The 24,308-nt window shown below is 35.1% G+C and overlaps 1 protein-coding gene across 2 annotated transcripts; it reads right to left on the reverse strand.

Moving 5' to 3' along the window:
- Positions 1 to 10,117: 10,117 nt before the first annotated feature.
- On the reverse strand, positions 10,118 to 14,412 carry LOC131028570 (uncharacterized). Of its 2 annotated transcripts, XM_059210049.1 has the most exons (7): positions 14,022 to 14,412; positions 13,302 to 13,924; positions 13,118 to 13,173; positions 12,981 to 13,024; positions 12,826 to 12,890; positions 11,036 to 11,246; positions 10,118 to 10,756 (listed from the first exon to the last, which is right to left on the reverse strand). In XM_059210049.1, the coding sequence occupies exons 1-7, from the start codon at positions 14,121 to 14,123 to the stop codon at positions 10,388 to 10,390; spliced, it is 1,470 nt and encodes a 489-aa protein (XP_059066032.1). In that variant the 5' UTR covers positions 14,124 to 14,412; the 3' UTR covers positions 10,118 to 10,387. The 2 variants fall into 2 exon arrangements, with proteins under 2 accessions (XP_059066032.1, XP_057814859.1); XM_057958876.2 differs by having other exon boundaries at positions 12,981 to 13,173; positions 14,022 to 14,411.
- Between the last annotated feature and the right edge of the window lie 9,896 nt (positions 14,413 to 24,308).

Below are 24,308 nucleotides of genomic sequence, written 5' to 3' on the forward strand. Positions count from 1 at the left end.
ATGTTGATAAGAAAGTCTCCTCTGCCTCTTTGCCTCTCATCCAATGGTCGCAAAAAGAATCAACTTCAATCAAAGATCGGTTTTAAAGTATTCTTACGAATACAAATGTGTGGCTTTCAAGCAAAGGTATTCCATTGAAACCCTTCTCCTCTAGTTCTAATGATGACACCATTGGACCAATGGGAAGAAGATTAGAAATTAGAATAAAGAACAAACAGGATCTCGCCACTCCAGCCAAGGCTCCCAAATTGAAGTTCATAGTAGAGTCATCGGCCTCTAATGTTCATGAGACAAAAGAGTCTGAGGTACTAGATGAACAATTGGAAGGTGAGCGTCCTAATGAAGAACCAATTGATGTTGACCAGTTGGAAGACGGTCAGGAAGGAGAACAAGAACATGGTGAATTTGATGAAGAAGAGTTGCCACAAGCAGATAAGTCCTTACCATAGGTACCTCTTTCTTCATCAACAATACATGTTACTACTTCTACTTCTAATTCAGAGCCTCCAGTAGTCACTTGTATTTCTCGCACCAATGTTATTCATGTATCTTCTACTTGTGCTAGTGAGTCTTCCCTAGATATTCCTCACGACAATATTGAGAATGTTTTATCTGCTTTTCCCATGTTGTTCGAAGTGTTTTTCACCATGCTAGATGATTTTGACAAGTTTATGACTGAGTCTACTCCTAGGTCTAATGAGTCATTCCTTGAAAATCCTACCAATGTTGTCACAATGACATATCCTATTGTAACTGCCATCGTTCAAGATTCTATCAATACCTCTCAAGATGTGGTAGCAAGTGAGGATGATGATTGAACTTTGCCACCATGGTTATTTTCCAATGCACCTAAGAGAAAGAAGTAGGCAATCTTTCTTGAAGATTTTAATTTTAGTCAACTTGTTCTTGTCAAACCCAAAACTACAAAGAAAGATAAAAATCTATCAAGAGTAAAAGTTGACAAAGCAAGGAACAAGTATGCCAAGGTTGTTGTGCCTACCCCAGACATGGATATTGATAAGATCCAGGAGTCGGACTATGTGATCCATAGGATTGAAATAGGGAAGTAGACTCATGATTCTATTGCATAGGATGCTCAGTCCACTTTGGAGGCCCTAGTATCCAGACATGACAAAGATAAAGAAAAAAAGGATCAACTCAAGACACAAATTGAGTATCTCACCTCATTTATTATTAAACTAATTCTTTGGAAGCTATTGAACCGGTAGCCTCATCTCTGGATGAACAGGTTGTGAAAAGAGATGAGCAAGCAACATCATGAAGCAGAGTTGTAGGGGAATAGATGGATAAAATGCTTAGTCAATGTACTTGGCTCCTAATCTCAGCTTGCACCATTGTTAATAATCTTGATGGTATCAGAACAGAGGTGGACAACACCATAGAATCCTTCTCCTAAGAGCTTGAAACACAATAAAATGACTTTGAAGCCTGGGTGAAATTTTAGGATTATGATCCAGATGATCTCATTCAAAATGGTGTTATTGCTTCATAGCGCATGTATATTGACCAATGGGAGGCTCTGGAACATCAAATGAATATTATAGAGTGCCTAGTCAAGGGCATGAGTAAAGCTTAAAAAGAATGTGCACATAAGAAGGAGATTGTTGCTAAAATCTCTGAAATTTCATGTGCTTTCCTTGATGATATTGAAAAAGTCCTTGATGTTGATGAAATCATTGAGTTTAGTTTGCTTGTGTCCGCTGAAGTTGATAGAGAGGACTTATCCTTGTTTTCAATTGATAGATTGGTTGATCTCCAATTCATCTTGTATTTTCTTGATTCACTTTTGAAGAAACACTAGAAAGTTGCACAGACTTAGAGGATTCCATCACCAGGGTCAAGATCATCACTAGCCATACCCAGGGACCCGATGGAGTTCAAATGAAGAATGCCTTGCAAAATTTTGAGGAATTCCTGAAGTGAGTCAACTTGAGTAAAATGACATAGTCATTTTCATGTTTTTCAGTGGCATTTGTTTATGTCAATTGACACCTTAGGTGTCATTTTGTATATGCTTAGGTGCACGTGTTGAGTGCACAAGTCCTAAGTCAAATCAAACTCTTATTTTTACTTAGTCTTAGAATTAGTTATAATTTCCTATTTTCATGTTGCACCCCTCTTCTATATATATGAGGGTTATTATTGTAATAAGGATCTTTTTTCCATCATTGTTTATGCAACGAAACTCTGCCAAAGTGAAGAGAAAATTAAGACTTGGTGTTCATTTTATAAAATTTGCAATTTAATTAAAGAGGAGATAAGCTTGGCATTCAAACTTTGTTTTGAGAACAAAATTATGTATGGTATGAATGTTCTTATGTCATTGGTATCATATTTTCTTGAATGATTAAAATTGAGTAAAGTTTTTGGTCCTAGATATTGAAGAGTTTTTGGGTCTTTGCAAGTAATATTTGAGTTACTTTGAAAATTCAAGAATTGGAAATTGTTTGATAGAGGGTTATTTTAAGTCTTTGAGCTTTTGCAAGTTATCTCTGGAATTTGTATTGGAAAAAGTAAAGTCTTTGTGTTGTACGGACTATCTGGTTAGAGTAAAAGATCTATTAATATATTTGTAAGTCTTTGAGCTCACAATATATTTGGGTTGCAATGGTTGATAGGGATTAAGTATTAAAAAGAATCTTTGAGTTCTTAATGTGCATAATTCTCGTCCCTAGGTCATTTTTTCAGAAAAAGGGAAGTAATGGAAGACTTTGTTCTTTCATGGACACTTTACTTCCTCATTAAATTAGTTTTAATATTACTTCAAGATTAGAGTTGTTAATTAAGGAAATTTATTCTTAAAAGAGAATTAGATATAATTGGTTCTAAAAAAAGAGAACTAAGTTGTTGTTTCACCTTGGAATAGTATAAAGTTAGCAGGTAAATAAGATAGAAAATAATTGCAGTAGAAAGGGAGAGTCTTCCCTTACAATTAGGAGAGATCATATCTTTCCTTCTGAGAGATATTATCTCATGTGTTGTTATGAATCTCACATTTTGTAAATCTCCATCAGTTTACAAAATTTTCATCCAGCAATACTATTAGCCTAGATACCAAAGGAATCAAAGATAATGGGAATCAAAATCACACATTGTCCCTAATCATTTCTAGAGGTAGAGAATTCACTTCTACAATTTTGTCTCAATTATAAACTAGCAATTTAGATCCCAAGACCACAATTTTGTCTCGATTACAAACCAGTAGTTTAGATCCCAAGACAATCTTGTAGATTGTCATCATCCATTTCTAATCTCAAAACATCTAGAATTCAATACCTACAATAAACTTTGTGACATCATATTTCACTCTTTGTTCTTTAATTTAACTATTAATATTCTAATTTTCTCATTCATTCAACATAACTATGTTATCTAATTTAGTCTATTTATTTATAGTTCACATTAATTGATTAGTTTGAATAATAAATGTTTATTTATAAAAATGTGTATTTTCCTTTAGACTTGCAAAATTATAATTAAAACAATATTTTCAAAAATCTATAATCAACTACAAAGAGCATAATCACATTAAAAGCTAATTATAAACTACATTTTAAGATTAACATAAAAAAAATTCTTTGTTTTACTCATGTCAAAGCTTTCTTCCTCTAAGAAAAATAAAAGAATCTAATAATTGCATTGGTTGCTTTGGCAGAAATCATGAAAGGTTGTGTGGAGAAAAAAATTCCATGGAAAGTAAGTATATCAAAATCTTACTCATGTCAAAGCTTTCTTCCTCTAAGAAAAATAAAAGAATCTAATAATTGCATTGGTTTCTTTGGCATAAATCATGAAAGGTTGTGTGGAGAAAAAAACTCCATGGAAAGTAAGTATATCAAAATCTTATGCTCCTTTAAAGTTACCATCCCTTGCTTCCCTTTCCATTTCCTCTACTTTTTGAAATTCCTTAGCTTTCCTTTCATTCCAGTCCTTTAAAGACTCATTCAACTTCGTAGCTTACAAGGAAAAATTCAAGCTATCCATGGATTTGTTCCACAATTGGTGGATCAAACTTTCCCTTTTACTCAACTTCTAAAAATTAGTAGTACTTTTAAATGGAATTTGAATTATCAAAAAGCCTTTGATGATTTAAAATGTTACTTAATTAATATTCCTATCTTACAAATAATAGTTTCTGACCATCTCCTTCTTCTTTATACATTTGCTTCGTCTAATGCTCTTGCAACATTATTGGCACAACGTGATGATGATGGTAAGGAGCATGCTATGTATTATATAATTCACACTTTAATTGATTATGAAGTCTAATATTCTGCAGTTGAAAAATAATGTCTTGCTCTTGTATTTGCAACACAAAAGTTGATATGTATTACTTTCTTAATGCTAAAATGCATGTCATAATAAAATTTGACCTATTGAATCATGTTTTCTCTAAATATTTTAAGATATCTTTCTTAATGGGTTATGTTGTTAATAGAATTTGACCTCAAATTTGTTTCTCAAAAAGTGATTAAAGGACAAGCCTTGACCAGCCACTTTTTCTCTACTCCACCATTTTCTCTTCCAACTCAAGACTCATTCCTTCATGATCTTGTCCTTCCTTTGGATATTAACAAAAGATGGGGTTTTTTTTATGGTTCTAGATGTTGAATTAGCTTCAGTGCTAGTGCCTTTTTATTACATCCTTTAGGAAAATTAATTTATTCATGATGAATTTCAAATTAGACAAGGATGTATTGGCTCTATGGGTAATTAGGATTCTGTTGAATGATAGTTCCCTAATATTCCCCTCCCCCACCACATATGGTTGTTAAATAGAATGAGATCTTGAGTGGCTCCCATATATTATTCTTGTTCAAGGTGATTATCGTCAAAATTGGTCTTTGTAGTCTATACCTATTTTAAGAGGGAAATAGAGAATCAAGTTGGAGAACATGCCTATCAAATGTAGGTAAGGGTATAAAGTTCATTGAGAGGAACTTTCCCTCAAGGTCTCATATGTCCTAACATATTTTTGAGGTACAATAGGAACCATTAAATAAATGGTCAAGAAAGAGAGAAAGGTGGATGAAATGGAAAGAAGATAAATGAACTTGTCACAAGGATTTCTCCTTTAAATCAAGTTCACTAAAATATGTACATTTTAAATGTGACTCATCACCATTTTGCATAAATTCAAATTGGATATATATATATATATTTTTCTCACATTTTATTTGACTATTGGCAAATTATTCTTGCTCATGTGGCAAAAATAAGTGAAACAATTGAAAATTCAAGGGACCACTCTCATCATGAGGAAAGAGTTCACAATGGATGGGGACATTAATTTGCTAAGTTGTGGCAGTAACGTTTTGAGTAGTAATTAATGTATGTAGAATGTTTAACGAATCTTGTTGGGTGTTTCAAAGAATTTGTTCAAATGAAAAACTTCTATCTTAAAAATGGTATCAAGATGAGCTAGTTCCACGGTCTTTTTAGTGATCATTTTCTTCTTGAGTTCTTTCCAATGTCTCTTCATACTAAGCAACCTCAACACTTTTAGGAAGCGACAACAATTCTCTTAGCTCTCCCAAAGTAACTTATTTCTTATTTTCCCTCACCCTTGGACATATATGCATGAAATGTTATACCATGATTGAGGGTGAGAGAATACAAGAAGAGGTCACATTGATGCCTTGGCATGTATTTCCTTAGTTTTGGGTTGTTTAAATGTTTGTTAACACTTAATTTAGATATCTGTGAGTTGAATGTTAATGTTTGACATTTAAAAGTTGAAGCTAAGTCTAAAGCTGCTCTTAGCTTAAACATGGATGAAGGACCTATGATGTTCTTTTGTCTTTCATTTTTTACATTTTATATTGTTTTTATGTTTTATGATTACATGTATGACAAAGAGCTATTTTATGTCAAAAAGATGAATCTAAATCAATTCTAAAATCAACACAACCACAAAAAAAATTTCCCCTTTTATTTGACCAATAGGTCATTCTCAAGATTAAAAAATTAAAAACAAATTTCAAAATTTGAATAATCCTTTTTATAGGAGTTTTTCATTAAAAAATATATCTCTTAATTTAAATATTATTCTCTTTCATGTATAATTCTAAATTATATAAATTATTTGCCACTTAACTTTAAACTTCTTCTACCCATTTCACACTTCAGTTCACAAGAATTTAATAAGTGCAAGAATGTGGCAATTTAACAACCGGAATTTGGAATTTACGCAGATTATGAGGAAGAATTTATGTTTGGAATGTAATCATTTTAAAAAGTTTTATTTGATATTCAACATGCATAAAATAATTTCTTTGGCAAGGGAGTTTTTAGATTTATGTAGCTTTCAACAAGATCGCTCTTATTTATTATTTTTCTGTCTAATTAAGTGATTAGAAATGTGAATTCAGTGAGCATGATGTTTGATGTATTGAATGGATTTGTGTTGGTTCATCTTTGGTAGCGACAAGAAATTAAAAAAAAAAAAGTTGAGTGGTTGACATGTTTATTAAACTATTTCTATATCAAGGAAGGAATGTTTTTAATTATTTGGTTTTGCTTTAAGGTAAGAGAAGAAATATATTCTAGAAGCAACCAACTTTGATCATCACATTAAAGATACAATTAATATGTGATAATTCAGATAGTCTATGAGGCTCACTCTTCCTTGAGAGTTTGCAAAGTATGCAATCTTTGAGAGTATCAAGGTTGTTACCAAGTTTATTGGTGTTTGGGCACTTTTGTCGTTTGTAATAAGATTTATCAAATGTTTTAGTGTTAGGGCATTTTGTTTTTTAAGTATCATAATCATTCAAATTTTGTATTGTGAAAGTTTTCAATAATTATTTAGTTTTAGAGTCTAAAGATAACAAACAAGATGATAAACAATGGTGTTCCCATCTCCTATCATTAGCATTTCAAACAACTCTATTTTGCCTATTGCAATAGTCATCACTATTTTGGAAGTGATGCGGTCTTATGTATTGCAGTGCACAAAGTGGGTTTGTTGAAAATGTGTTAGAAACTTTAGAGAAAATAAGTTGTAGGTGTAGAGACAAATTCCAAAATATTTGCTAGTACCCTCCTACCTTGTACCTATTGACCTTTTTCTGTCAACTTAAGATCCAAACTGATAAAATCTTTTCTGCATAACTTGCGTGTTATGCGCACTTGCATAACCTTCGTGTTATGCACATTCCTTTTTGAAAATCTGTAGAAGGACCTTTTTGCCTTTTAATCCTTTTCGGGCTCCTTGTTCTATTTTTGAGTTGACCGGGTCAACCTGTCAACTCACTTAAGGGCTATCAGCTAGAGGGTTCCAATTCATCTGTGGGCCGGTCTACATTTGTTCCCATTGGCCGACGATTATTTCTTTTGGCTCTCGCGCCCCCGCTTTCCTTTTTGGCTCCTTCAATTCCACCTCGCGGGCCTGCAGGAAGTTGGTTTTCTCTTCTCCCACACCCTCACATGCTATTCTAGCAGCTCCTATCTATGTTGTGAGTGAGTGGGAGGCTTGTTTCTCTCCTCCTGCTCCCCCACAGGGTCCCTTTTTCTCCTTCAAGTTTTGTTGCGGGCCGACGGGCTGTCTATTTTCTTTCTCCTGCGCCCCCGTTTGTTCTTCCGACTATTCCAGTGTTGTGTCGTGGGCGAGCGGGGGGCTTGTTATTCCTCTCCGCTTCCTCGCGGTTCCTTTTGGCAAGCAGTTTTTTGCACAGTGGGCTAGCAAGTGACGATGGTGTGCAGGCGACATGATGTGGTGGGCTCACACAATCTCCTTTGTTGATGATCACTTGGAACCGAATCTGATGATCATAACTTAATCTCTAGTTGGGCTTTTGAGAGCGTATGTGGCGAGATCTCGCATGTCCATCTGTGCGCAAGATCTCTTGATCGACGACTGACATTCAAACTACGGTGACTGTTAGAATTTTAAAGATCTACAACTGGGTGGTTGTCAACCCGATGGTCGAGGACATTTTTTGCTCAGTTGACGCCTGATATCTAATCCTTTTTTCATACAACCACCGGGGATTTTCGCCATTTACTCCAGAAGTGACCTTGAGGCCGATCTCAGACGCCACCCCATGCCTCTTTAATGCATTTTGAAGACTTTTTGGCTCTGTCATGTTGCCATGATGTACTTGCACACAGAGACGTCTTCTCTTGCACCCCTTTTTGCCTCTTTCCAGAGATGAAGGACATCTTCAGGGACGACATTCAACATTCAATCTGATCCCTTTTGTCAATTAGATCAATCGACCTGGTCTTCCTCCCTTTTGCAGATTTTTTGTAACCCAACCCTAAGAGGGTTAGGGTTTCAACTGTAGTTTTCATTTTGAGTTATGCCTCAACTATAAAGGCAATTTTTGTATATTTCCTCAAGATATTCTCTCTTTTCTTCTGCAGAAAATTGTGTTCTTTTGCATTTGTAAATTTTTCTTTGCCCTACATTAATAAAGCTTGCCTGTTTTACCTAGATTCAATTCATTTAAACCTATGTGAATTATCACCTCCTTTTATGAATACATCTTTTTTAGTTTTCTTAGTTGTAGTTGATTGTGTTGAATCCATGTTTGAATGCAATTTATGAGCTAAATGTTAACCTCCCTTTGTATCTCACAAGAACTCCAACCTTCATCTTTTCTCAGATAACTGATTTAGATAGAACCGTGTATATACCTTGTACAGGTTTTGTTAATGTTTTGTGCAGTTATAGACAAGAAGATCATATTCCATCTAAGTGCAAACCTTTTCCCCTCTTTCAAGCATCCTTTCTCTCTTCATCTTTTCCCTATCGAATTATTAGATTAGGTCCTACTACATTAGATTGGAAAGGAAGTCGGCCTTCTCCAAAGATTCAACCTCACTTTTGCAGGTCCCACACTTGGGAGGTTGTTTCCATGTTTCACAAGGTTGATGATCAGGGTTGATCATCATAGGGTGTAGCTTTTGTGACAACAATACCCAAATAGGATCATTATAACAAGGCATGAACATCCATCAAAGCATTATAGATAGTGGTTGTTTTGTTAGATGTTGTAAGTTCAAATGCTCTAATAAAAATGTATGTGAAGTGTAAGTAGATACAAAGGGTAAGTGAACAATTTTATATGATGTTTGAAAAATGTGTGGTCTTGTGGACCATTAGCCATGTCATATGACTAGTGCACGAATATTCTTGTTATGATGAAAGTAATAGGAGGAACTTCATCTAAGAGACCACACTACAAATGGTGTTCCAACACGAGGCCAAGTTTTTCAACTACTATGTAATAATCAACAATATTTAAGAGGTAACCATGATCTTTTATCAATCCATTTCAAATTATGAGAAACATGAAAAAAAAGAAGAGTGGACACATATATATAGAAAACTAGATTAGTCTTGTAATATATTTCTACTTCATCAATATGTTATAAGCATTCAACAAACTAAACTCCTATGTATAGATGACATAAAATCTTGGAATTCACATCCACCTTGAATTTATTTACTAAGTATGTGTGAGCCATAACATCTATGAGGAGATGAGTTGAACTTTGGATGATAATGATATGTCTACAAACTCTAAAGCTATTAATCTCACAATTGTAATTAATTTCTTTGTAGCTTTATAGTTTGGGATTCATTTAATTATATTTTGCAATCACTTTGTGCATAGGACCCAAGCAAGAATTTATTGACTAAAACTTCATGTCTTCAATCTTTCATGCAATTTTCTTACGCTTAGTCTAAGAGAACACCCTCTTTAATGACATACTAACAACCCTCCTAAACTATTCTTAAATACTATTAGTCTAGATACCAAAGAAATCAAAGACAATGGGAATCAAAATCTCACAAATTTGATTCAGTTGCAAACCAACCATTTTAAATTCACATCCACAATTTTCTGTCAATTGCAAACCAACCATTCAGTTCGAAGACAATCTTATAGATTATCATCATCTGTTTCTAATCTCAAAACATCTAGAATCCAATACCTACAATAAATTTTATGACATCATCTTTTACACTTTCTTCCTTAATTTAACTATTAATATTCTAATTTTCTCAATTGAACACAACAATATTTTCTAAATCAGTCTATATAATTATAGTTCACATTAATTGATTAGTCTGAACAACACATGCTTTTTAATAAAAATATGTATTTTCCTTTATACTTGCAAAGTTATAATTGAAGATAATATTTTTCAAAAAACTATAATCAACTAGAAACAGCATAATCATGTCGAAACTAGTTATAAACTACACCCTAAGATTAAAAAATAAAATGTTTTACTCGTCTCAAAGCTTTCCTCTTAGAAAAATGAAGGAATCTGATAAATGCACTGGTTGAGTTGGCGGAAATAACGAAAGGCTGTGTGGAGTCAAAATTTCCATGGGAAGTATGTCAAAATTTTATGCTTCTTTAAAAATACCATCCCTCGCTTCCCTTTCCATTTCTTCAACTTTTTGAAATGCATTAGCTTTCCTTTCATTCCAGTCCTTTAAGGACTCATAAAAAGTGGCAGAACTAGGTAGATTGCAGGGTCCTGATTCACTGGCAGTTTTAACCAAAGATTCCTTCATAAATCTTCTTTCAACCCTGTTTTTTCTAGAGCAAAACATGGATGTAGAACAGATCTCCTTGGCTCCCTTGGGAACAGATGGTTTGTATTTCAACAACTTGGCATACTCATTTAGAAGGTGAAACATATAATCATACACATTTGCTATATTCACCTCGTTCTTCAAGAAGTCACTAGCTGCCTTCCCTATGGCCTTCGCCTGTAAGATCAGAACAGAAAGTTAGTCCTTGGCACACCCAATGTCAGAAAGGCTGCAAAAAGTATCAAAATGTTTATTCTCCCAACAATAAAAAGGAGTTCATTCACACAGTTTCTCAGAAACGGCTATCCAAACCCTAGAATTTCCGAAGGCATTCATACCCACTCATACATCATAATGAATACTTTAGTGCATCCTAGAGGCTGGATAGCCATTTCCCAATCTCTCCAATAGAATTTCGCTTGATTTTCTTTAGTCTATAAATAAGAATAGCAATACCTCGCTTGGGTGCTTGTTTCCCCAATCAATTGCAAGCTTTATGGATTCACACCTTCTGTCAAGTCCCACTGGCCAGTAATGCTCCATGGGCATCAGTCCCCTTGAGAAAAAGTCGTGGTATTTGGGTTTCAACATGAGGGTTGGGGAATCACAGGCCAGAATGTTCTTCAAGCTCACAGACCATGCAGATCCTTCAACATATATTTTGTATCTGATAACAATAGAGTGCCGTATAGACCTATTACAATAGAAGCATTGAGGTAAAACAATATAGCAGCTCCTAAAAAAAATATAAATAAGGTTAAACATGGGTGCCATTGGGCTTATTTTCACTGAGGCTGTTGTTCCAATAGTTTTCTTGAGCTTATCATTTTCCTAGCTGGTGGTGATAAGTTACAGCTCCTGGTCCTAACTTTAGTATCGAGAATTTCAAGTTGAAACTTATTGGAATTGCTTTCTGACTATTATACTGACTTGGCTTTGTAAGGCACCATTCAAACTTGGAACAAAAGCAAACCCTGATAATCTTGAGCTACCAAGGTTACAGGTTCCTGTGGACAAAATAATTTTATTCACAAGACCAAGAAAACTTACAAGTCCAGCGAACCTACTGAAGTCCCCAACCCTGGATATGGGTCACTTTAATTTACAGAAAATCTAGTAATTTAATTGTATACCATTTACCCAAGAAATTATAATGTTTAAAAGGGAACCCACATTGCACTAATGAAGGCCCAAGGGTAGGTAAAAACATGATATAGAGGATACAAGATATAGTGTTCTTATTCTCCTATTTCCTATAGTGGGAGAGATGACAGAACTACTCTTTTATTTTTTTGAAATTAACTAAACGGCTTTCATTGAAGTGAAACTGAAAGCAGTGGAACATGAATTTTGAGCCAAAAATCTGGAGCTGTGATTTTTTTTGCCGAACGGAATTAGCGTATGCATTGTTGGGCTTTTTACCAAATGCAGATTTCTAAAACCCACTGTCTGCACCATCTAAGGAAATTTCATGACAGAGAAACTTTGAGACCCTTTCTTAGTGAAAAAAGCAATTAAAGTGCAGATAGTTCACAGTTCTTACAAAGCTATCCGCAGACATGTTTAATTTTGTTGACGTAATGGTAAAGAATGTAATCTTGAAAGAGAGGTTACGTTTATATCCTGAAGCGCAATTAGATGTCTCCTGCATACTGGAGTACAATAAAAACCATTTAAAAAGTTTCATCTACTTCACCATTTAAAAAGTTCCATCTATAAAGTAAGAGTAGCTTTAAAAAGTTTCATCCACTTCACCATTTAAAAAGTTTCATCTATAGAGTAGGAGCAGCAACTGCTTTGAATAGATATCTTATGATAAATCTTCCATGGTGTTCCTCCTAAAAGAAACTGTTGAAAATCCATCCGAAAATCTCGTGTAACTTTGACCGAATGGATCCTTGTTTGTGTCAGCTCAGCGAAAGGAGGCTTCTGGCATAGGTGGTTTGTTGTATGTAATCTACTTAAGGGCAGAGATTCCAATATCCATGTAATCCGGTTGAATCTATAAAAGGAAAAGAAAAAAATTTACAGTGTATGACACTGCTTTCTACAAAATGCTCCTAAATTGAAAGAGCTACACCTGCTAGCAAATTTGTAAGGACTCTGTATAGGACCTTACATCTAAGAACATTGTGGAGAACTTGTAAAAAGCAATCGATGGTTTTCCGCTCCATCATAATCAAGCGCTAATTACTGAGACAAAAAACCCAGCCATACAACATTGAAACCAAACGCATCATACACACCTGTGGTCACACTGGTCGGATAATTCAGATTTCTTATAACCTTCTTGCGCTTCTTTCAACCAGTCCTGCAGAGCAACATACAAGAAACTCGGTTAGACTGTAGAAATGCAATCTAATCAAACAAAGAGGAAACGAGAGGACAGCCACTTAATTACCTGAATGTAAAGGCGAGCGTTCCAATCCTGACCTTCAGAAGCATTGCACTTCAAGAGATCCTTCCTGACATTTGCAACAAAAGGATTGCCCTTCCAATAAGCCGTGGGGTCTCTGTCTTCCCATTTAATCTTCTTCGTGCCCTTCAGGATGTCAGTGAGCAGCCCTCCCCAAGGTCGTATGTTTATTTCCGACCTGCAAGAGAAAAAAAACAACCAAATAGAACATCAATATCGAGTGTATCAAGATGACCGACCAAAATGGACACCAAATTGAGCTCTGAAACTCAAGGGTAAGAAGGGAAAAGCAGAACATTTATTTACCAACCCCAGAATGACCAGTCCGGAAAGGGGATATCCAGCGTAGCGTCATCAGCACAGTAACGAAACAGAGGAGGCGGGGGATTGGCGTCACTGTAGTCCCGGGCCTTAACTATCGGCCAGTCCACACAATCGAATATCAAATCCAAATCTGGAAGCAACCCGGGGTAGTATTCCAGGAGCTGAATAAAGCCCCAAATCGAAAAAATGTCTCTCGTCTGGAAGCGTTTTTTGTAAATGATGAGATACATTCGACCATCTACAATCGTTATCCTGAAAGACTGTTTCTTCTCGAAATGTTCTACCATTTTCAGCGTTATCCCAGTGGTACGCCATGGCTTCAGATCTTCGTAAATATACCCGAAGTAAGCCGGGCAAGAGGGCCTATTCGAGGGGTCCCATTTTATTCCTCCTTCAATTCGACGAGACGTGGAACAGGTGCTACTGACCGAACAATTAATGCTGTGCCTCGCTTTGGATTTGGGCAGAAGCGGAGGCAGAGGCAGAGGCGGAGGCGGAGATATGGGCGGGACTGAAGCAGTATTGTCCTTAAAACCATTCTTGATGTCCTCCTTCACCACTGAAAAGGGCGCTAGCTGTCGATTCCCCGGCACCACTAGCGTTAACTGCAATTACAACAAAAAGAGGCGTCAGAAGACTTTAAGCATTCATTACTCTACTGACTAGGAATTCCAGTTCATTAAAAGCTGATCAGAGACAAACCCGAGGCCTGAAAAAGAATACGAGGAGCAGCAGTAAAAACAAGACGAGGAAAAAAGTTGGGATCTGGCTATGCCGATATATGGACGACCTCTGGCGCAGCATCTTGGCAACATTAGAGCATGGTGCTCTGCGACCATTCCTTCAGACAAATATGAACTAGACCTTTGTAAAGTCTGCAAGTCAGGATTGTTGATGCAGTTGCAGAGCATCCTCCACGTGAGAGAGGATCTCTTCCACATTTTAAATTCTCCTCTGCTGGGCAGGGTAGTGGAGTCCTCCCGTGAGGCATTGGCTATCCAGGGGAATATTTGCACCAGGTCACACCCACCTTCTTCCATGCATGTCAGTACTTTGTAGTCCGTTTGTGGCCGGTCAGAAGATTGGAAAATGCATCTGCCTAAAACAAGTTAAATGCTTTTTGTGTTGTGTTAGTAATTCTAAAATAATTGAACTTGTTTTGTTGTGTTGTGTTCCGTTTTAGGTTCTATGTGAACTGGCTTTCTGTTTGCTGATGGTAGGCTAATTGCTATCTGATGACAGCCTTTTTGTAAATAAGATTTGACATCTTTCAAATTCTGCTTCCCTATTAATCAAAAACAGTAAAATTGAAAAAAAATAACTGAAACATAATATAAATAATAATAATAATATAATATAAATATGAGCATTTTTTATAATGTTTCTAAAATATATAATATTAAATCGATCAAAAATATATATATAATATTAAAATTACTTAATAAAATAAAAATATTAAATAATATATTAATAAAAAAATAATTACATTACAATTACAATAATAAAATAAACACTGGGTTCTCACTATGGAGACCCAAGTTCAAGACCCAAGTTCAATTCCCAATAGGGACATCTGAAGTGGAATTCTAAGTTGTGACTCTTGGCCTTCCATAGGATGAGGAAGGTCTTGGGGTCAATCTAATCAAACATAATAATAATAATTCAAATATATGTAATGGGGATGGGCCCCCTACTGTGTCCCCACTGGTTCATAGCTCCAGTCAAAAGCTATTCAAGCTTCGGCCAATTATCGATCAAAAAAAAAAAAAATTTAAAAAATAATATGAAAAATATGATAACAATCATTTATCTTAATTTATAATAATGTGTATAATTTTATATTTAATATATATCAAGATAACACGTTAAAATGATTTTTTTATTTCATAAAAAAAAAAAATAATAATATAAATAATTTTTAATATAATACAATTAATTTAAAGTGATGAAAAAACATTTTGTATAGTGTTTCTAAAGATATAAATAATAAAATTATTTAATAAAAAATAAATTTTTCTTTTAAAAGATTGATTTTTTTTTAAACTAAAAAACTTACTTTAACTTGTCCTTAATAAATTAAATATATAAAATTTATTAAATATAAATTTAATTTATAATAATTTGTATAATTTTAATTGTTATAATTTTATATTTAATATATTTCAAGATAATAAGTTACCACAAGTTAAAAAAAAATTATGACAAGTTAAAACAAGAAAAAAATTAAGAAAAAATAATAGATTTATATTTAATAAATTTTATATCTTAAATTTATTAAGTTGAAGTTAAAGTAAATTTGTTAGTTTTAAGGAATAAAATAATCAATCTTTTAAATAGAAAAATCTATTTTTTATTAAATAATTTTATTATTTATATCTTTAAAAATATTATAAAAAATGTTTATACATCTTTAAATTGATTGTATTATATCAAAAAAATTATATTATAATATTCTTATAATGCTTCTGGATTCCATTGTATGCAAGATTTTTATCATCAATTTAAAAAACATTTCGAATCACACTTTGTGATTCATCATGGGGATGAAAGTTCTAAGGAGAAGAAAGATGCTAGGAAGCAGATCTAGACAAAATAAAATTATGAGAGGGGTGGGGGAGAGAGAAAGAGAGCGCACAAAGAAATAAAAATAATGATATATAAATAAATATATATACATATATATGTGTGCATATATATACATATATATGTGCATATATATACATATATGTAAATATATGTATACATATATATGTGCATATATATACATATATTTAAATATATGTATACATTGTTGGCCATTTGGTGGAATTGATTATGTGTTGCATTGATGTCAACACTAGTTGTTTGTATGCTTTATCGGCACCCTTATGGTCCCAGTAGAAATAAAAAATAAAAAATTAGAACTAGAACTAAGAAATCACAAAGAAATAAAAATAATGATATATAAATAAATATATATACATATATATGTGTGCATATATATACATATATATGTGCATATATATACATATATGTAAATATATGTATACATATATATGTGCATATATATACATATATTTAAATATATGTATACATTGTTGGCCATTTGGTGGAATTGATTATTTGTTGCATTGATGTCAACACTAGTTGTTTGGATGCTTTATCGGCACCCTTATGGTCCCAGTAGGATGAGTGGTTTTTGGTTAACTTGGATTTGGTATGATCCGGTATAATCTAGTGATGGAATTGGCTTGTTCATGATATTTATACTCATATTTGGGCAGTTTGTTTTGGTCTGGTGATTGGATGCTATCCTGCTTGCTTAGAAGCTTGGTTTCTGGTTCTGGCGAGGGTTTCACCAGCAAAGTCTTTTGGTGGAGATCTTTGATGAATTGCATAAGTGTTGTTGGTGCAGCTTCTAATGGAGTTTCAGGATGATGTTGGTAATCATGTTCGAGACTTGGCGGTTGGAGATCTTTAGCGTGTGGACCTATACTTGGTCTCGGTTGATCTAGGTTATGGACCGACATTAATATAACGCATGGATAGGACCTATTGATGTTTTTTTGGGATGTCTTATGTGTTGTTAATTACTTGTTTGGTTTGAGGCCGACATGGTTTGTAATTATGTAATTGTTTTATTGTCTGGCGGTCGACCTGATTGTTTATGGTCGAGGGTTTGTATAAATAAGATGTAAGATCTCATTATAGATCATCATGGTTAATGTAAGAGGTCATGGTCAAGGAATGTAATGTACGAATAATGTAATATCATTTAGGCAGAGGAGTTGGTTGATCACTGGAGATCGAATTGGGTTTATGTAAGAGGATTTAGTCCTCTGGTATTGAGCTTAAGCGGAACTGTACTCAGCCATAGGAGATGTTATCTTTTGCAGTTCAACACTTCTCTAGATTGTAGTCTATATTTATATGTAGTTGATGAGGCTCCTTTTGTGATGAGCAGTGTGCTCTAGGTTGTTGGCCTTCCTGCAAGTGCAAGCCCCTTCATTGTAATTCACATACTTACTACAGAAGTATTATCTAATTGTGGGTAGGCTTCCCACTATGGTTTTTCTCTTTACCAGGTTTTCCACGTACAAATCTTGGTGTTGTGTGCATGGCTTTTATTCTTTGATTATTGTTTATGCTTAATTGGATCAACTGCTATTCAGGTATTAATGTTTTGGGTTCTGGCATTAAAGTTTTAATTGTTGAATGTTCCTGTAATCTGTGACAACTGATGCACCCCCCCTCCCCCCACCCTCTCAGTTGTCTTTTGGTTATCTGAACTGTCTAACATACATATATATGTGCATATGTGTGTGTGTGTGTGTGTATGAGAATATACGCGTACATGGATTGTGGAAATTTGATAGTATATTATATTATTATTATTTATATTATGTTTCAGTTATATTATTTTTAATTTTATTGTTATACATGCAAATTTTTTAAAAAATGGTTTGGAGAAAAATAAATTCCAGTCAAAAAAACAAAGGCAAAGCATTTAATTTGTTTTAAGGTCATAAATTTATTTTCCCAATATTTTGATCGTCTTTGTACTGATGTGCATGAAGGAAGGCAGGTGTGAACTAGTGCAAATATTCTCCTGAATAACCAGAGCCCTCCCCTCAAGACCTAATATTAGAGTTGACTAATTAATAAGGGTTGGGTGGGACTCGATAAGTGACATTGCCGCTGCCCTTAGAATAGTAGGGGCCTCCCACCCACCCCAACCTAGTCATCTACTGACTACCATAGAATTTTAGGGGCCCTCCCCCCGCTTCCCACCCACCTTGCATTGAGAAGGAACCCACCCACCTACATGGGGGAGGAAAAGAGGGCCTGCCAAACGAAGGGCCATAGTTTCTCTCTCCTTTCACCCCTTAGTAAATTGAAATGGGCTAAAAGTAACATATGGAGTTAAATGCTTTTTGTGGGTGGATGCTTCTAGAGAGGTTGCATGGCATTTAGAACAACAGTTTAGGAGTTTGAAAGGGGCAATATTTGGTGTGTGGTTTCTTTGTTTTTTTGGGTGTGTGTGTAGGATTTTAGAAAGGAAGAGTTTTTCTAGATTTTGGTAAAACTAGAGAGGTTGGAGGTTGTTTGGTTTTTGGGATTCTAAGGGTGGGAATTTGGTATTTTATTATGAGTCTAAGAACAATTGGAGATTAGATTTGAATGTTGATTTGGGAAGCCAATAGGCTAGTCCCTTTGTCATATAAATTTACTTCATATTGCAATAACGAATTCACTAGTTTTGTTGAATCAGTTTGGTGTACAATTTTATCTTTATGATTTAGGAACTATATGTGTAAGTATTGAAGTGTGGTGCAGGTGGTTTTAGAAGGGTTTCACAAGCTCCCTACATAAATTGAAGACCCAACTTTGGAATTCTAGCCTGTGGGTATTGGATCTTAAGCCCAGAACAACACGAGAAATCAGAATTCAAGATTTGAAACTTCACACCCAAGAAAAGAACAATATTTTAGTTCAGCAAGACATACACATATTTTCCATTCTTTTCTAGACTGTCTTGACTAAGTGATTGTCAGTCTCTATACATGTGCACCATAGAATGGTGATCTTGTAAACTATTGAGTCTCAGGGACATTATAAGAAGAAGAAGATTACACTTTTAACATCCACGAGGCTAAGGATAGCCTATGGGACAACCCGTCCAATCAAAACTGACTGCTGCAAATCAGTTTTTTGCTCATGCAAGTTGATGATGAGTACTCCCAACTTCTCGATATACTCTTTGTTGAATAAATTATACTAGGTGCTAGTGGTTAAGATATTGGCAAACTTGCCCCTGTTGTCTTTGAGTGCATCAAACTCTAAGATAAACAAAAAAGTTAGTTTTCACATTCTCAAAGTTACAAAAAGTGCAAAGCCTTTCTTCCGAAACCTTTTTTGGCCTTTTCCACCAACCGATCTCACAATGGAGTTGATTATAGTTAGTTCTAAGATGAGAAATAAGAATTTTAACTCTCCATGATATATTAGCTGCTATGTAAACTTTTTGAAGATGATCATACATGGGGTTGAACTCATTAATATAGTATTGTTTCTTTCTTCCTAGCCCAATACCTTGAATTCTCTTGTAGAACTTATCCATAACGAAGGCCTTTATCTCCTTTTTATTTGGGGGGCACATATTCAAATAAATGTTTCATTTCCTCATCCATTTGATGTTTTGTTGCATCCACGTCTTCTTTCTTTTGCACAATATGTCATAACGACAACCTTAGGCCATCTACCTTCTCCCATTTGATTAGTTCTTTTTAAATAGATAATGAGGTGCACCATAGAAATAGCTTCAATAGGAGCAACTCTACTTTCACTTAACATGATATCATAGGGAACTATACTTTTAATTTTGAACTTGCTTGTGATTAAATATTTTTGAATTCTCTTGGTTTGCTTCCATTGAGAGATTGAGGTATTGTTGGCCCAAAGTTCACACCCATAAAGGACAACTGACAGCACCAAAAGCCCGAAAAGAGTTTGGATGGTTTTTCAATCCCATAGCTCTACCTCTTTGCATCTATTTTTTTGAGTATAAAATGCTTTCCAACCTCTTAAAGTTCTTTTCTTCTCGTAGCCTTCCCAACTAAGATTTTTGTAATGTCTCAATTTTAATAAAGTGACTTAATTAAGTTAATTAATTAAGTGGTCCAAGATTTTAAATAATATCCTAAGGACTTATTTAATTAGTTAATTTAATTATTAAATAAAGGGGCCCAGATTAATAAAATAATAAACTATTGTCGGCATGCTTGTAACCCTTCGGGAAACTTCTCGGAGCTCTTTATAAGGCCGAGTTTGGCATAGTTGTAGGCATGGTGAATTTTATATTTTCTTTGTATCTGCGGATTCCGGTTAGAGTTTTAAAATGTTGCAGTTTTGGAGGTGCAAGATCCTCCCTATTTTGTAGTTGCAGTTTCGGTGGTTAGCAACCACCCTAGTCTGTCGTTGGAGATATCATTTCTGATATTTCACTTTGTACTTCATTGTCGGATCTATCTCTACCATGTGGAAATATAATTACAAATATCTAGTTCTTGGCCATTCAATGTTGTTGGTGTATACTCTGTGTTGATAATTCATTTCCGTATCTGCAATAATCTTATTGATGAAGGAATTATCTACAATTGGATTCTTCAGTGGAAGTAGAATTGTCATACAAAGTGTTTGGAAGTGTGTAGCCTACTTTTCCATACAAGTGGAACTTTACATCCGAAACTGAAGGGTGTCGAGTGTCATTGATTGAGGGTCGAAGGTGTCAAAGGTACTTTCCCTCGAGTGCTTCCCTCGGGTACTTCCCTCGGTAATTACCCTTAGGTACTTTTCCCTCGGGTATACTTCCCTCAGGTACTTTTCCCTCGGGTATACTTCCCTCAGGTACTTCCCTTGGGTGCTTCCCTCGGGTACTTTGCCCTCGAGTACTTCTCTCGGTAATTGCCCTCGAGTATACTTCCCTTAGGTACTTTTCCCTCAAATACTATGTCGTAAGAGAGCATCGATACATCACAGTGGTACGTGACGTGTGGTGGAAATTTGGGTACCATGCAATTGGGTACATTACAGTGGTATCAGAGCCAAAATCCTATCAGCCTATGGAATGCTTGGGATGACTACAAAAATGGAAGAAAGGGATAATGAAATTGTTGCCAATAAAATCACCAAGTGGTATAACAAATATCAAAAGAGGAAGAATCTTTTGAGATTTCAAGAATATCTAGTTTTGATAGGAAAAAGTATACCTGTGCATGAGGAGGTTATCAGAATCTTTGATGAATACTCAAGTGAACCTGAGGAGATCAAGGCTACTGAATCCTTTGATAGGTACTATGTAAGGAAAAGAAAAGAGGAGTTGGATCCTGAATTAAAAACTCAATCTGAATCAAAGAAAGATAAAGACAAGTTCACATGTTCACCCCAACAACAGGAGGATATGGATATGGACAAGCCAGAGACAACAATTGTCCCTTCAAGTGGAGACACTTAAAATTTTATGACAACTGCACTCTAGCAATGATCCCTTGCAAGAGCAATCTCTACAGTTGGTTGAATATGAAGTTTACCCTTTGGTTGGGCATGAGGTGTGCATGATTGTCATCTCTCCTTGTAAGTGACATCTATATGAAGAAAGCAAGTTGGATTTTGATGAGTTATTCCTCAACTTCGAGTAGGGCAATTTTTATATCAGAGTGAAGCAACACAAGCTGATTGAGGATTTGAGGTGGTGCTCACAGTCATGGTGCGGCATCAAGCTTCCAACGGATACGGCTACCAGTATCCATGCATGATCTGGGATCCCAGAGCTTGTCAAATGGCATATAGTTACAGATTGCTTGAGAGAAAGCAATCTTTGGGTCGAGAGGACTGTAATGTCCCCAATTTTAATATAGTGACTTAATTAAGTTAATTAATTAAGTGGTCCTAAATTTTAAATAATATCATAAGGACTTATTTAATTAATTAATTAAATTATTAAATAAAGGGGCCCAAATTAATAAAATAATAAACTATTGTTGGCATGCTTGTAACCCTTTGGGAATCTTCCCGGAGCTCTTTATAAGGTCGAGTTTGGCATAGTTGTAGGCATGGTGAATTTTATATTTTCTTTGTATCTGCGAATTCTAGTTGAAGTTTGAAACTATTGTAGTTTCGGAGGTGCAAGATCCTCCCTATTCTGTAGTCACATTTTTGGTGGTTAGCAGCCACCCTAGACTATCATCAAAGATATCATTTATGATATTTTACTTTGTACTTCATTGTCGGATCTATCTCTACCATGTGGAAATATAATTACAAATATCTAGTTCTTGGCCATTCAATTTTGTTGGTGTATACTCTATGTTGATAATTCATTTTCGTATCTGTAATAATCTTATCGATGGAGGAATTATCTATGATTGGATCCTTCAATGGAAGTAACATTATCGTACGGAGTGTTTGGAAGTGTGCAACCTACTTTTTCGTACGAGTGGAACTTTACGTACAGAGTCGAAGGGTGTCGAGTACCATTGATTGAGGGTCGAAGGTGTCGAAGGTACTTTACGCTTGAGTGCTTCCCTTGGGTATTTTCCCTTGAGTACTTCCCTTAGGTACTTTTCCCTCAGGTATACTTCCCTCGGGCACATTTCCCTTGGGTACTTTTCCCTCAGGCACTTTGCCCTTAGATACTTCCTTTGGGTGCTTCCCTTGAGTACTCTGCCCTCGAGTATTTCCCTCGGGTACTTCCCTCAGTAATTTCCCTCAATAATTGCCCTCGGGTACTTTTCCCTCAAATACTATGTCGTAAGAGAGCGCCAATACATCATAGTGGTATGTGACATGTGGTGGAATTTTGGGTACCGTGCGGTTGGGTACATTACAGTTTTTGTTGAAATCAATTCCAAGGTATTTGGAATTTATAGCTTCTTCAGAAATGTTGTCTTCAAAGTAAAACTTATGCTAATTTTGTTCTCTTCTATTTGAGAAAACCATGACTTTCTTCTTGTTGATGTTAACTTTCATTCCCACCATGTTGAAAAAATGCTCAAGAGCAAATAAATGCTCTTACAAACCAAGGGTAGATTTAGGAATCAAAATGAGATCATCCACATAAAGGAGTAGCCTTATCACAAATTCACCCAATTGAATACCCTCGCCAGTTTGCATGTTTAACCACTCTTCAAGCTTGTGAATATATAAGCCAAACAAGTTACGAGATAGAGGTCACCCTTGTTTGACCCCAATATCGCTCCTAAAGCTATTTAAAATGCTAGATGAAGTTCTGATTTTGACTTTAACCTCCTCATAAATCTTATGAACAACAAATCTATGAATATTCAAGAGTGAGGATGAGAAACCATAATCTTTCATTTCGTAGGAATATTCAAGAGGGGTGATGAGAAACTAGGTGTACCTTAATAGGCACCCCTTAAATCTTTTAATTCATTGCCATAACATGGGTGGAAATTCATGGTAATGTGGGAATAGAGATGTAGAATACACCACATACCTATCATGCCCACTCAGTTAGACTTGGAAAATAGTGAAAGGCTTTAAGGTATGGCCATTGGAACAACCTGTTGAGTCTTTCGACATTAGATGAAACATGGTCAAGCCCAATTCTAACACAACAGCCATTAATATTTCATTCCCCACCATTTGCATAGAGTGCATTTGGTTAGTGCTCTTGCTAATATAAATGGTTTCAACTTCCAATCCCTGTTGGTAGTTGTTCTTCCATCTAGACACATGGATTTGAGCATGTGTCCTACCCCATGATTTTGGGGTGTGCCCCATGGTTTGTGAGGCTCAATGATGTAGAATGAATGATTGAATTTTTTTAATAACATCCACGAGGCCAAACGGTCTAAGGACCCACAGATAGCTAGCAAAGGAAGCATGCAAAGCTTAAACAAATCCCAAACAAAATATTGCTAAACCTTATTTTCCTTCTACATCTTGGATCTTCTATAGTATATCTTGATTAGGAAATCTACAACTCTTGTTATCTTTTCTTCGTGAAATAGGTTACTCATGGTGTTTACATTCAACGTCTTAGCATAGTTGGTTTGAATATCATTGTAGGCTTGACACTCCATGATATAATGTCATTTTGTCTCCACCACCCCTTGAGTGAAATATCTTCATCTTCTATCTTCCCATTCCTCTTAAGGTATCATCCATCTTCATGTTTCTCATCTAAGTTGATGTGAGCTAGTTCTCATCTGAGCAATTAACATTTTAGCATTCCATTTTATTAGTTCTTTTATGTATGGTCATGTGTGTGATTGAAATGTTTGATATAGTATTCCTTTTTCCTCTCTATTTGACTTGTCCACATGTTTTACTTGAATTTTTATTGCACGTACTGTTTTATTTCTCCATTGTTATTTGGGAAATCTTTTATGTTAATATCCCACTTATTCATCTATTTAATGGTTTCTTTCATCCATGTGATCTTCCTTCTGTCTAGTTTCTCTCACACTGTCATTTTTGGCCAGCGAT

This window comes from Cryptomeria japonica, chromosome 8 (assembly GCF_030272615.1).
Source record: "Cryptomeria japonica chromosome 8, Sugi_1.0, whole genome shotgun sequence".
In the NCBI taxonomy this organism is placed as follows: Eukaryota; Viridiplantae; Streptophyta; class Pinopsida; order Cupressales; family Cupressaceae; genus Cryptomeria; species Cryptomeria japonica.